General features: G+C 35.7%; 1 protein-coding gene across 3 annotated transcripts in view; it reads left to right on the forward strand.

The window, feature by feature from the left end:
- The window catches only part of LOC131034545 (guanine nucleotide-binding protein subunit gamma 2), a 38,431-nt gene that overhangs the window by 19,763 nt on the left and 3,514 nt on the right, over nt 1-15,154 (forward strand). The window contains exons 2-4 of one of the 3 annotated variants that reach the window (XM_057966051.2): nt 994-1,046; nt 1,228-1,272; nt 9,579-9,693. In XM_057966051.2, coding sequence (XP_057822034.1) covers nt 994-1,046; nt 1,228-1,272; nt 9,579-9,645 — 165 coding nt within the window. In that variant the 3' untranslated portion in view covers nt 9,646-9,693. The remainder of the gene's footprint in view (nt 1-993; nt 1,047-1,227; nt 1,273-9,578; nt 9,694-15,154) is intronic. The other 2 variants (XM_057966049.2, XM_057966050.2) reach the window with 2 other exon arrangements.

Raw genomic sequence — 15,154 nt, forward strand, 5'->3', positions numbered from 1 at the left:
AGGACATTAGTTTCCAATTGAGTCCAGGACCTACCAGTTTCCAAGCTTAATTACAACACCAAAAAGACTACAAACTATAATACCAAATATATGGTATAACCATATTCTGAAGTAATGATGTACATTATTCTAAACTATTTGTTTAATTACCACCTGCTTCATAACTTTATCTTGAATTATTATTTTATTTGTCTTGTTTATGAATGTTTGGTGCTTTTAAAGGTAGATGTTTTCTGTTAATAATCAAATGCTTTTAAAGGTGTTTTAAGAATATATGAACCATTTTGTGATTGTTTTCTCAAATTTTATTAGTTGTTTTAGAGGGCCATGCCTTTTGACTTTTTGCAATCCTCTGAAAGTATCAAACTTTTGGCTTCAATAGAAGTTTTATTCTTGCAGAAACATACATATGTATTTAAGCTTGTTCCAGTACAGTTTAGAAATCTTTTAATGAAAACTATCAATTGTTATGCATTTGTGGTTCTGAAATGTTTTTTTTGCTCTTAGCACATATTTTGCATAGGCTTAGTAATAATGTAGAATGATTCTTAGCAGCAATTTGATCCTAGACATTTGATTTCCATGCAATGTAAACATGCCATATATCATGATACAAAATGATTAATGTGAGAAAATGCAAATAAGGGTGCCTAAGAGGGATGGATGGAGCAAAGTTATACAGGTGGCAGCATGATGTAGAGATGTGTCCACCAGAAATTTGGGCTTAGTAACAATCAAATTTACCAAATCTGTGTTACTGTACAAGAAGCTAAAAGCATCATAGCTAAACACAACTAGTGTTGTATATGTTTTTAAATTTTTTATTGAAAAAGATTTATATTTACTTGTTTTTGGGATGTGTATATTTCTTATCATGTACCAATTATCATTTTGATGGCCTGGCTATCCCATTTATATGTTTAGTATCAAGTAAGTTTTTGGTGTTGTTAAATAATTTCTATTAAGATATTTTTTCTCTTTTTTGCCATGCAGGAGGAGCTAAAGACACTTGAAGGTCTTCCCCCTGCTTCCAAATGTTGTACAGAGTATGTAATGTGTACGATCTTTACAGTCTTTATACATATGTATTGTATTTGGTAAACTCATCTTGCATCAAAAAGGTTTTTTAAGTTTTACACGTCTGGTCACAATTATTAATACTTTTTTTTGCTTGTAAAGAAATAAAATAAAATATTTAATGTTTGATACAATTCTTGGATGTGGCAGGGTTGTAGAATTTGTGGGGAAACACTCAGACCCTTTCCTTCCATTGTAAGATCTTTAAGACTGAAGATAATATTGATATTCACTGTTTAGAGATTATGATTTTCTTAATTTGCCTTGATTATACTCTCTGTTTAGTTTGTTGGTAGTACACGCTAATGCTCAAAAAAGGATCATCAGAGGAAAAAGTAGCAGAATGACTATTGAATCCACTTAGCTAGTAGAATATTATATAAATGTATCATTAATGCTGAGAGTTCATCATGAGAGTGGATTGCTGTCTCATAGATGCAGGTTACTGTTTTGATTTCTCTGAAATTCTCAAGACAGCGTGTTACTCTCCATAAATTCTTGCTGAATTTATAATTTGACAATAATTAGAATAAAAATTGTGACTTTCATGTAAGGACACTAGAGCGAGAAACTCTACCTACCAAAGTGAGAAACTCTATCTACTAAAGTCCCAAAAAATAGTTCAACGTGCAGCTCAGCATGGAATTTATGGGATGTCACACCAAAAACAGGCCTCCAAAGCTCAATGATGATTAATATGACATCTTCACTTCACGTCTGAGCCCTTTAAGCCTTTTGCTGAAATTAATGGTCACTTATTTTCTTAAGTGATTCATTAAATTACATGTATTTGTAATTTCTGATTACTAATTATCATTTTTTAATTTGTTATTTTAATAGCCTTATTATTTCTGTAATGGTCATTCATGGTATACTCTTTATGCATGATAATGTGGACTACAACATCTGTGAGATTAACATGCAGAGTGGCTCCACATTTTACAATATATATCTCATAGATTCTATTAAGCTGTATTCTTTTACAAGTGTTTTCATGCATTGTATTTAAAATGCCTTATGTCTGTTCTCTTGACAATATATTATTTCTCAATCTTTTTTCAACTTTTCTGCTTTCAGTTTTTATCTCAATCTCTGTATTTACGAGAATATCAGATTTACTTCTGTCTGACACTCTAATCCTTCCTTTCCTTTATCTGAGCATACAATTTTCTTTGCTTTTGATGGCCTACCATTTCCTCTCATCCCGAGGTCCTTGCAAATTTTTCCTTCTTTATTTTGGCTTTGGGGTATGCTTGTTATAAGTTCTCATGCTCATGGCCTTATAGGTACCCAAGTGGTTTGTCCCATAGCTTAGGGTCTCTTCTTATTCATATTCTAAAAAAATTGAGTGATACTCTTTTGCTAGTGGTTCATTTTGATCAAAACTGACATGAATATGAGAATATGTATCCATTCTTTATTATTGGCTATATACAATGCACTTTCCTAATTTATTGGCTATGGTTTTCAAATCTCATTGTTTCTGTGGAGTTTCTTCCAAAGGTTAGAGTATATTTTTAGGTACTAACTAAATGGTCTTGTATGATTGAAAAATCATGGGCTCTACTTCTATAAACAAACAAAAAATTGCATACATCTCCCTTTCAAATTATTGTTGCTCTATTTTCTGTTTTTAAATGCCTCTTGGGGGTCCCATTTTCTGGTCTAGCCTTTAGCATGAAGCCCACGTTTCAATTGTACCTTTGCAAGGTATTCCCATTTTCTGGTCTATCCTTTAGCATGAACCCACGTCTCAATTGTGCCTTTGCAAGGTATATACCTCTTTTTTTGCCCTGGGGTATCAGTATTTCCTCATCCACTTCTGAGAAATTCCTTAAAAGATATGCCTTTTTGATACAATCATCAAACTTAACTTTTATATGGGTTTGAGAATTGGGAACCTAGTTTGGGGTCCATTGATTTGGCTTATATAGAGAGGGTCCTAACTCTCATGTTGCAGCACATGATCCATTGCAGATGGATTGTTTGTCAATGCATTATCCAAGCCAAGTTTGCCATCTAACATCTATGCCTTTAGAGTGTCTTCAAGCTCACTTTTTATCCATAGACTCATCCATGGGATATTTTGTTTCAGGTCGAGAGAGGTATCCATACTTAGCTCTTTGTTCTTTAGAGAGGTTTGCATTGCTAGACACCACTAGATTCCAACATTGTTGTTATTCAGATACTAGCTAGCTCCTTCCATCTATATTGATAGATTACCTCCTTGCATGTTCCTTTTTGGATGCTTCTTGTTGACTCCTTCCCTTAAAAGTCATCTCTAAAGCTACTAGAGAGGATATCTACAAATAGCACATCTAGGTCACTTAGATCTCTCTCCTTGAGCAGCTTAGCCCCAAATTTGATTTTTACAGAGAACATTTCCTACAAGTGGTGGATGGTATCATTTGTCATCCTCCCCATCTCCAATGACATTGGTCCCATGGGTTGAGTTTTTCCCTTGGCCAACAAAGGGCGTGCTCTCACTAGCTACAAGTTGAGATAGACCATCATATTCTTTGCCATGACCAGATTTGTTGTCTTTCCTCCTGTTGACGTGTATTTTGTACACTATCAAACACAGAATAAAATACCCAAGGGTACCTTATCCTCTCTTGAGTAAAGCCTCTGATTGCTGAAGATATCGCGGAAAAGGATCAATCAGGATGACTCCAAGGTTCTTCGTTGTAGGATCTCTACGTGTGGATAAGCTCTCTGTGGTATGATGTGATTTGCTGGAATCACAAGGGGACTTACATTTGATGATTGAACGTCCGATCTGCTTTGAATATTTGCTGGAACACAGGATCTTACTATCTTAGATTAAAAAAAAAGGAAAAAAAGATGAGGGCGAGGAAAGGATCTAATCCTAACACTAAGAATGTAGGAGCAATGAATGATCTTTGATGGAATTCTAACTAAGTCTTGTTTTGACATCACAGGACCATCTCCACAAGGTTAGTGCGATCTTCGAAGGAAAGCTTTATGATGTTCAAATCATCACTGCAGGCATAGACACCATCAGGTTGATGCATATCAATGAAGAAGCGATAATTGAAATTAGGCTTAAGCTGAACGATTCCAGTTGACTACGCAAGGCAAGTCTGCAATCAACAAACTGCTAGTAGTATGGATATACGAATTCCACCATCAATCAAGCACATTTCTTCCACTCATCTAATAACATGAAATCAAATATGAGAAGTATAAAGACCATGCAAGCTGTCGAATCGACCCATAAATTTCACCATTTCTTCAATGAAGTTACAAGTCTTTTACAACAACATCTTGGCAACAATCTTTGCCTTCTCTCTCTACTCTACTCTAATTGCTATTCTATCAACTAGCTAATCACCTTCTAACTACTCTCTATCTGTCTTCTAACTTCTTCCAACTATTCTTTTTACAAAATGAAGAGTCGGGGCTTATATAGTGCCCACAATACAATTCGATGGCTAAGATCAATTTGAGATCAATGGCCAAGATTCAATAATGAAAACGCTAATTAGGGTTTGTTACAACCATTACATAACATTTAATGCTCGACCAATGAAATAATTGTATTGCTTGGACACATGTCCTCTCTGGAAAATTCCACCAATGAATAGCCAGGGTAGGTACATCGAAGATTGTGCCACCTCCCATGAGTTAGGTACATTGAATCTGGACAGGCTGAGGTGGACCAATCTGACTGGAGAAGTGATGACTAGGATGCCACCTCGTCTGACACTTGTAACTTGGTAGATATTCAACTTGATGTTGTTGAGAAGCTAGCTTTAATTAATTCATTTGGAACTATCTGCTTCTTCAACGAACCCTTTGCTCTGACTTCTTTTGTCTCTGATGTGCAGGATGTTGATGTACCTCGCCCTAGAATATTGGATTGGAGAAGTCACCCTTGTTGATGTTTGATCGAAGAAGGTCGTCCTTGTCGATGCTAAGCTGGAGGAGGTCGCCCTTGTCCTTGCTTGATCGTCCTTGATGAGAACCTGCCGACTTGTAGATCCTCCGGGCTTTGGAGTCGCCATCTTGATACCTACACAACATTTCAAAATTAGTAATATATCTTGAAATCTAAAAATTAAACTTTAAAAGGAAGATTCAAGATTTTAATTAGGAAACTTCATGATAAATCTTGAGCTATCATTTCCTAATTAACCATGCAATACTTAGACTTTTCTAAAAAATGTCTAAAAAAATCAAACCTTGAATAAGGGTGTCAAGATGATTTTGCCATACCTCCTCTTGAGAATTAACTCTAAGAAATGATGTAAAAATAGATGAATTTTGCTAGGCAAAGTGTAGATCAAAGCTCTCCCTTGGATAAAATGCACCTCCTTTAGCTTGGAAAAGAACTCCACCTTCCTCTTCAAAAATCTGGAAATTCATCTTCAAATACCTTCAAAATATCTGGAATTTATCCTCCAATCTAGCAAGAAATTCTCCTCTCCAATAGCTTTCATTGAATTTCGCCCTCCACTAGCTTCTCCACACTTAGTAGAAATTCGCTCCACTCCTCTAGATTTCGCTCCTCAAATTGCTTTCCAATTTCGCACTTGAAAGGATGATTGAATGATTTGAATAGTGAAACAACACCTTCAATATATAGAGCGCTCACCTTCCACTTACCCATGAGGCCGACCTTGCAAATAAAAGGTGAAATAATAAATAAAACCTCAAAAGGAGTAGGCCGACTTGTCAAATAAAGGCAAAATAATGCCTTGTGTGCTCAACTTTTAATTTTAATTTCACAAAAATTAATTTTAAATGCCTTTATAATAGAAATTCGATTTTTTGAGGCCCAAAATTAATTTATTAAATGCCAATTTAATTAATTTTTTCAAATATTCCAAAGTTAGCAATTTGGCATCTAATGCGATTTGGAGGATATTAACGACCAAATATGGTAAAAAATAATGAATGCCATTAACTTCGCTCTGGTCCCTTGGAGAGGGACAGGAGAACTTTTTCATTTTTAGGCTAGGATTCTCAATTTTTCGAAGTCAAACCTTTGTTCACCATGCTTTAGAAGATCTTTCCCATCTCACACAACTTTGCCTTAGCATAATCTCGGAGGGAATTTGTTGTTTCATAAAAAGCGCCCTGGTCCTTCAGTGAGGGACAGGAGCACTTTTGAGTCCATTGCATGAATTCTTGATCATATCAACTTCAAATTATCCTCCAGGCCTAGAATATCACATTTCACTCCATCTTGAGCCTTGGTAATAAAAATATCCTTTCAAAATGCAAAGTAAATGGTTATAGTTTGGAAATTGCGCCCTGGTCCCTTGGTGAGGGACGGGAGCACTTTTGCCAATTGTCGTCAAAATTTGCAACTCTTGCATCTCAATTGCACCTCGAAGCATTTTAGACATCATTTCAAACTTGCGCCTTGACCTTGATTTGTCCAAAATTGGTGAGAAAGGCTAGATAACATGTTAAGTGCTCTAGTCCTTCAGTGAGGGACAGGAGCACTTTTTCAACTTCAAGCTTATCCGTCCTTTGCTAGCTTCCCAAATTATCTTCAATGGGCTAATCATGTCCTCTTCCATTCATTTCAATCACAAACTTGCCTTGTCTTTGCAAGAAATTTACACTTTCTTGGAAAATTGCTCTGGACCCTTGGAGAGGGACAGGAGCACTTTTTGGAAAATCGCTCTGGTCCCTTGGAGAGGGACGGGAGCACTTTTTGCAAATTGGCATACTTCTTTGTTCTTTTAAACCTCTCAATTGCGTCCAAGGCATAAAACATCATTCGTCCTTCCCATCTAAGTCAAGTTTTGCCATAAAATATCAAACAAAGAAGAGAAACTTGAAAAAGTGGCATGGTCCTTTAGTGAGGGACGGGGGCACTTTTTGTCATTTGGGTTGATTTACTCCTTTGTAGACTGCTTAAATTATATTCAATGGACAAAACATGCTTCCCTTAACCTCTTCAAATCATAAAATCACCTTAACCTTGCAAAGATAGTGCGAATTTGAAATTCAGTGCTCCGGTCCTTCAGTGAGGGACAGGAGCACTTTTTGCCCTCTTAGCCAAATTGTCTCACTTTTCGTCTCGAAATTCCTTTGCTAGGGAAGATTTCATCTTACTTCATGCTATGAATAAAAGTTAATGTCCAAAAGAGGTCTAAAATTGTGCATATAAAGAAAAGCGCTCTGGTCCTTCAGTGAGGGACAGGAGCACTTTTGACCTTCTAGGCAAAAACTTCATCATTTCTTTGCTTTCAATCAAGTCTGGATGCTTTATCATGTTCATTTCGTCCTCCACCATGCCTTTGATGTTTCAATTTGACCAAACAAGGCCAGGAATGGCTCAAATAAGTCTTTTCGCCCTGGTCCCTTGGAGAGGGACAGGAGCGCTTTTGCCTTGGTCCTCCTGAGAGGGACAGGAGCGCTATGCGCTCTGGATCCTCAGTGAAGGACAGGAGCGAAATTTGACTTTTTGAACTCTCTATCAGGATAATTTTTATGGAATATAACATTTAAGTATAAGTGAAGGATGTTTGAGAGTGGTTTCAGACCTCCAGGAGTTATATTGCAAAATCTAGTTTTTTGAGGTTTTTCAGTTTCCAGACTTAGTCAAATTTCAGGATCAGGACATTCCAGACTTAGTCAAATTTCAGGATCAGGACATTCCAGACTTAGCCAATTTTCAGGATCAGGACTTCACTCAAGCAGGACCTGCTATCCATGATCTCCCCGACAGCACTCAAAATTGCAAAGGCCAACTGAGAAAACCCTAAAAGACCTAGAAAACAAACCCTAAAAAGCAAAAAACATGGGTCCCCATTTGCAATGGGGCGATGTGTGAAAACGTCACAACACCTCCCTCCAGGAGATTGAGATTGAGAACCACTTCATTTCCAAACTCCCCATTTTATGAGATCCAAGGAAGATATCATTGCCTTTACAAAGACTTAGGCAACACTCTATCTGCTTTCTTTAGTTTAGATATCCAAACCAATGGTGCTTGGGCCTTTATCTTTGAGCAATCCTCACCCTTTGGTATAGTTCTCTATAGGGAGTTTCTATAGGTCCTAAAGTGCCCATGCTGATCACATATTTCTTCCAACTCAATCAAGATATTGGTGACATCTAATGCCCTTTGGACACTGCTACTTCATAAAAAGAGGTAGATAGACATGAGAGATGATGATTCTCCAAACATACCATTGCTACTGGATGCCCTAGATTATTCTTTCTTGATAGTGTGATTGTGCTCCTCAATGTTGTGGCTTTGCTCCTTGACATCATGGACCAATTCCTTCTCAACTATCATATCTAGGATAGACATACATTACAATTTAATTCAATACTATGGGATTTACACTAGCCTTAGATTTTAGGAGATATTCCTACTTGCATTATTGTGCTTAGCTCCCTTAGTCTTCAACACTCCTCGATTATCATTAATAGATTGTGTATTGGTCCTTTCAAAATGATTGATGATTACACCGATGATTCCTCTCTTCCAAGATTTGATAGAGATATTTGATGAAGGTCTTCTAGTCTTCATCAACAATTACTTTTTGTGGATTTTGATCTCTCCTCATGGTTATTTGTATTGGTTTCTTAACCACATGTTGGTGTTGTATAGCTTCATTTTGTTTTTGGTGAATCACTCTTTAATTTTTCTTTCCTAGGACACGCTTTTCCTAGAACTTTCCATTGTTCATTGATGCATTCTCAAGTTACATTGACCTACTTTTGGTCACTTGTGGACATTAATATGCTTATCTTGTTGATATGATTATTTTGTTGTGATTATGAGTATATTTTACATAAGAGAAACATAAATATGTATCAAATAGTAATGAATAGAAAATTAGATGGATAGTTGGAACTATTGTGAAGTGTATATAGCAACAAGTAATTAGATGGATAGTTGAAAAGTTGGATTCTAGTTCTATATACCCTTCATGGCTGTTCCAGCCATAGTTTGAGAATGTGAACTCAACAACCAAAAATTTTGATTTAAACTTCGAGTTTCAACACAACTTCGGAAAAGAAAACTTAACAAAAAATGGCAAAGAGAAAACCCTCATAATCACATACATAAAAAGAGAAATAAATGCATTTACATAAACACAAGTTTAATTTGATTATCAATTTGTCATAATTCAAACATTTTGTTATATGATTCATGACTCTCAAACTCTTAAAATTTGAAATTTCAAAGTTTCAAAGTCGAACAATACACTATAATCCAACAAAGTTATATATATATATATACACACACAACATAACTATTTACGTATGATGATATGTCATAAAACAACCAAATACAATCTACATTTTTCTCTTCTCTCTCCTAATGTAACTTAATTTTTTGGGCCTCAAACTAAAAGGTAAGTTGGTATTAAAATGATGATTGATTGTTTTCTCAAAAGTGTCCTCATTTGCCTCCATTTCATTCAACTCAATTTTTTTTTCTACTCCTTTCTCCAATTTAGCGAAATCTTCATTAGTAAGAAAGACATTACTATTTTCTTTGACAGTACAATCATCAAAAGGGTCATCCAAGTCGATGGCATCATTAGAAGGACCGTCCACCTTTTTGGTTGAAGACGAAGGTTGTTCCAAATGAAGACAAGGTCATTAATGTGCTCCTAGGTAAACTTGTTTTTCTTCTTTGTGTGAATGCTCTCTGATAGGCTCTAATTGCTTTCACACCCAAAAGAACTATAGGGCTGGGATAAAACATAGATAGCTAGCTTTGAAGATTTGGTGTGCTAGAACTGTAATTCTCCCATCATAAATCTTCAAAGGAAACATTTTAAAAATGATAAGAACTAAGTAAATAATTTAGAGCTTGTTCAAACTTTTAAGATTCTAGTTTCTACTTTGTCATGTGCCGATTATGAATCCAATAAAATAAAATGTAATTAGTAAATATTCATTATCATAACAATGTAATTATAAACAAATATAATAATAAATAAATTCAGAAGATATATTCAATAAAAAATATATTTAAAAGAATTGCATTCATCCTGATCGGTAACCTGCAAAATAAATAAAGTTAATTATTAAAGTAAATACTGGGTGGACTGCAGGTGTCAGAGATTGTCCCCTCAGCAATAGACAGGATAATCAGCCTTTAGTGTTTATTGGAAGTGATTATGATGATAAAAAGGCAACAATCACTTTAAATCTAGACAAAGGCAAGAGTTATAATTAATAAAAGTCAGAAATTATAAGCAGCGATTAACTCTTCATAAAGGCAGCCAGTATTATGATTGATATATCCTAATAAGTAACGCTTACACATGAAACGGAGTGATTAGATTCCTTATAAAGGGCAGCGATGGATTTGTGACCTTTCATATGGTCATCACTATTCAAGGAGTTGTATCTCTTAATAGAGATAGGATACGATATAAAAATGGTAAGATGTATATGGAAGAAAAGGGAAGGAAAAAGAGAAAGGATTGACAAAGAAGCTGCTCCATCAGACTCGCAGACAGGACACTCAGCAAAGGTACGGACTCTGCATTACCCTAGTTTTACCTGGAAATATATGAAGACAATGACACAATTACTACAATCTGATAATGCAAACAATCATCTGGTGAATGATCATTCACAGCAAATATGGTTCAATAATGCAATCGATCATCTGATAAATGATCCGTAAATATAATTTAGTACTAAAATCAGTTAATGAACATGATCAAATATAATGCCATTATGAGGAATACGAGTGTGATGAAGGTGAACTCTATAATGCTGTCAACATTAAAATATGGTAATATAAGATAATGGAATGAATCTAATTTATTATAAGCTGATAATATGTGTAATCTAAAGACTATTACAGAATCTGATATAACACAGTAATTTAAGCTAACATTGATAATTAAGGCTGTGATAAATATGATGATACTAACAGTAAACTGATATAACTCTACAATGGAACTTATAATCTATATGAGATTGTTTAATTAATTAATCATATCAACTGCTTAATATGGGACCCTCTCTTAGGTATGCCACTCCATGATAGATGCCTAATCCCTGCCACATGGAGCCAAGAGGGATAGGACACCTCACTGGGTACACCACTCCATGATGGATGCTTAATACCCGCCACTTGGAGCCAAGAGAGATGTAGCATCTGCTCTTGGGCCTAGGGTGGAGGGTCTCTTGGACACCCTATCCAGTTAGCCTACCCTAGTGCACTAAGAAATGTATAATAAAGAATGACAACTAACCTACAATCTGGTTTTATCTAGCAAATATAATACTGATAGTAATTAATACATTAAAGAATTGCATCACTCAATTCAATAGTACATGTTTCAGTTTATAAGTATTACTTCATATATGTTCTCTGATTTTGTGTTGCAGGAAAATAGTATACAAAGGCACTCCCATAAACTTAATGACCTATTTTAGATTTGGGCAAATTTAGGTTAAGTTAAAGTATAACTAATTAGGGGACATTACATACTTTTAGATTATGGTAAAAATTTAAAGGATTACCTTTTAACCTAGCTTTTGTTTTTCCCTCGAATTGCTTGAGTTGAAGAAAATAGCCTCCTCTCTGCACCCTTGTATACCTCTAACTTGCTAAGAATTTAGCCTCTCATCTCGTATTTTGCCATCATCTTATCAATGCATGAGACAACACTTGCCATGACCTGATTAGCCTTAAATTTATTAGAGACATAGAACCTTGAGTTCAATTGGTAGGTCATGGCATGTATTAGTTGGTGGAGTTGGTTTGTGCATCTACAATCAATGATGTACCAAATGATTCCATATTTTCTTTTGTTTCCACCATAGTAATGCAAAATGGCCTCTTTGGCCTTATCCATGGCCTCATAGAGATAACAAATCAGCATGTCATCTCCATCGACCAAACAAAAAACCTTGACCAAAAGTGTTATCATTTAAAAAATTGAATTTTTTTTGAAATTATTACAAAATTAACCAAAAAAAACAACAAAGAGATTTTTCATATAAAGTTTATGTTTGTATTTGTTATTTACTTCTCCTTTGTGTTTTTGATGAATGATTCATCAAAAATTGTTCTTGCAGCCTTCTTCCCTTTAGTTTTTGGGAATATGGAGACTTCATCTAGCCATCAAACACAAACATTTTTTTGAGATAAGAAATTGCGGCAACAATGGTTTACAAAGTGCAGAAGTGGCTAGCAAATTGTGTCACTTGTAGTCACACAAGCTCTTTGCCGTTCATGTGCTTTCTCATTAAAGAAAGGTCCCAAGTAGTACATAACCTATTTAGCATCAACCACATTTTTTATCAGTCTAATCTTTCCAATGCTCTCTAACATGAAATCCGAGCAATGTGTAGCACAAGGAGTCCAAGAAATAGTAGGATGCCTCTTCCAATAAGTCTCTCCATGAATACATATGCTGTTGCAATGTCCATGGTAATTTGAACAACATTTCAACCCAACCTCTTAGATCACCTCATCCAATAGATTGCACAAAAGTCTCAGCATTTTCAACTTCATGTGAGGCATCTACGAACCTAAAAAACACCAATGTGCTATTAGAAGCCACCAAAAGTTAGGAGAGTCTTACTCTACCTATTTATCCATCCATCTAATAAGATTCTGCAACACTTTCTTTGCTATTCTTTCTTTTGATCATCAACAACAATGTGTGTATTCTTATGGCTTCTTCTAGCAATGGCCCACTCAAGTTCCTAGCTGTTGGAGTCTTAAACCCCTTACCAACAACTATCAATGCATTCACCAACCCTTTCCATTGTGGGTTGTTCACTACATTGAAGGGTAAATTATTGTAATATCAAAAATTTGTCATTGCCATCCTAGACTCATTGTGTTTTTCTTTGTTCTAGGTGGCACCTTCAAGTGAAGGTTGTGTTCCTAGAACATTGTGTCAAGTGAAGGTTGTGTTCCTAGAACATTGTGTGGAATAAATAAATTTGGTGTTGATGAAGAAGGAAGATGGCTTGAAACAGATACCTTAGGAGTCTCGTCAATAGAGACAAGTGGATGGCAAAGTTTAAGGTAAAAAAGGAACCTTTACATAATTTAGGATTGACATTCATCACTACTAACATTGCTTCGTTTGTCCTCTGCTTTTCCATTTTTTTCATTTCATAATCAGCAAGTAGGGCATCCATTTTTGTCGCAACCTCTTCAAGCACACTAGGGCACACCTTCACATCATGTTTAGGTATTTTAATAAGGTGGTATTTATACTATTTACTCTCCTTGTCATAAGAAGTTGACATTTAATACAATGGACTTGGCCCTTGACAACACCTGACATTCCGTACTTCCATGTAGGGTTTTTCTTACCACTCATCTATGTTGAACTTGACATTGCTGCTTTTAACATAAAAAATTATCTGTAGGGTTTTGAAAAAATATTATACATGGAAAATTTTAAAACATTTTTCAGAGAAAATAGAATGCAAATACAATAGATAAATGTTAGGAAATGATATGTGGGGAGGGGAAATGGATAGCATTTCCCCTTCCAATTTTTTTTATTTAAAAAAAAATTAAAAAAATAGATACATACTGGTTTGAATCTTTGAAAACTCCTTAAAATCTCCTTCCAATCCCTTCTCTCAACCTGTTTTTGTCTTGTGGTTGTTGTAGACATCCTCTAGATGGCAAAATAAGACCAAAAATGTCAAAAAATGAACTGAAATGCTGAAATTCATGTGGATTTTGTTATAACCCATTGCTTGGTGCGTCTGCCAAAAAAATCATGAGTCTAAGCAGAAAATTTGGCTAAGTCCAAGCAAAAAATCGCTGAGTACTTGGCCTGAACCACCACCCTTAGCTCGCAAGTTTGAGTCAACTTGATGTGGCGGGCTGGAAAACTCACAAGTCATGGCAAGTCATTCAAGTAGTTGCCAAGTTTTCCTGTTATGGTTCCAACTGCCCATCTATTTACTCATTGCTATAGACACCTCTAGTTTTATATACCCTTTACAACTGTTCAAACTGTTCATTTAATTATTCATTTCTTTATACTCTCTACAGCTGTTCCAACTGTCCATCTAATTATTCATTTCTCTACACAATTTACAGCAGTTGCAGTTGTCCATCTAATTGTTAATTAATTGCAATCTACCCTTTACAGCCATTCAGCTGTCCATCTACCTTTTAATTCATTGCTATCTTAGCATCTTCCCTTACAGCTGATCCAATTGGCAACTACTTTATATCAAGTTTTCCTATTTGGTTGTCTTACTTTTATTTTATTGCTATCAGCCCACTTACATGTGGACTGCATTTCACTTTCTGAATACATCGTATGTGCTTATCATTTCCTGGCTGTTTGGAGGAAACTATCCCAAAGATGCCAGATAAATCCAAAGCTTCTTGTAGTTTGATAAGATAAACCATGAGAAAATGAAATATAGAGGGGTGTGAGGTGCATGCAAGCCACAAACAGTGGTGGGGGAGTCTCCAATTGGATATATCCTTAATGTCGAAGAGGATGTTTTCAAGGATTGAAATATCAAAGAGGCTGAATTGCTTTGCTGATGTCAAGAAGATCCGAGTTCCAGAAATTAAAGCCAATAGGTGTTCTCCCTACTTCAAGAAGAACATATAAGAGGTACTAAAACATAAGGAGGAAATGTCAACATTGAAATTGTGAAGAGTTCATCAGGACCAGTTGTCAATTGAGGAGTGAGATGAGCAAGACGAAGTTCATTATTAGTTTTATTAATTGCATATTGACCCAAGGAAGAAGTTCAGATTGTAGTTGGAGTGATAGGAACAAGCTCAATGTGGTGTTATGACCCATCCTATAAATACTTCCATTTGAGGAGGTAGCAGCATAGTGAGGTGGTGATGAAAAGCCTTCTGCAGAAGTGGAATTTGTTGTTGAGGACTTGCAGTCTCCAAAAAATTATCTTCACCAAGGGTTGTGCAGCCAACTCGAGGAGAGTATGGTGCCCCGTGGTTGGGATCATGAGTACCTTGTAGAGATGGAAATGAAGGACAATCATCCATTTCCTTGACTCTAGTAAGTGAAGTCCTCAATCTTAGTTGTGCAGACGAAGCCAAGTTGCTAGGAAAAATGATTATTAAGATGTTCTATGTATCTGTGGG

Source organism: Cryptomeria japonica, chromosome 2 (assembly GCF_030272615.1).
Source record: "Cryptomeria japonica chromosome 2, Sugi_1.0, whole genome shotgun sequence".
In the NCBI taxonomy this organism is placed as follows: Eukaryota; Viridiplantae; Streptophyta; class Pinopsida; order Cupressales; family Cupressaceae; genus Cryptomeria; species Cryptomeria japonica.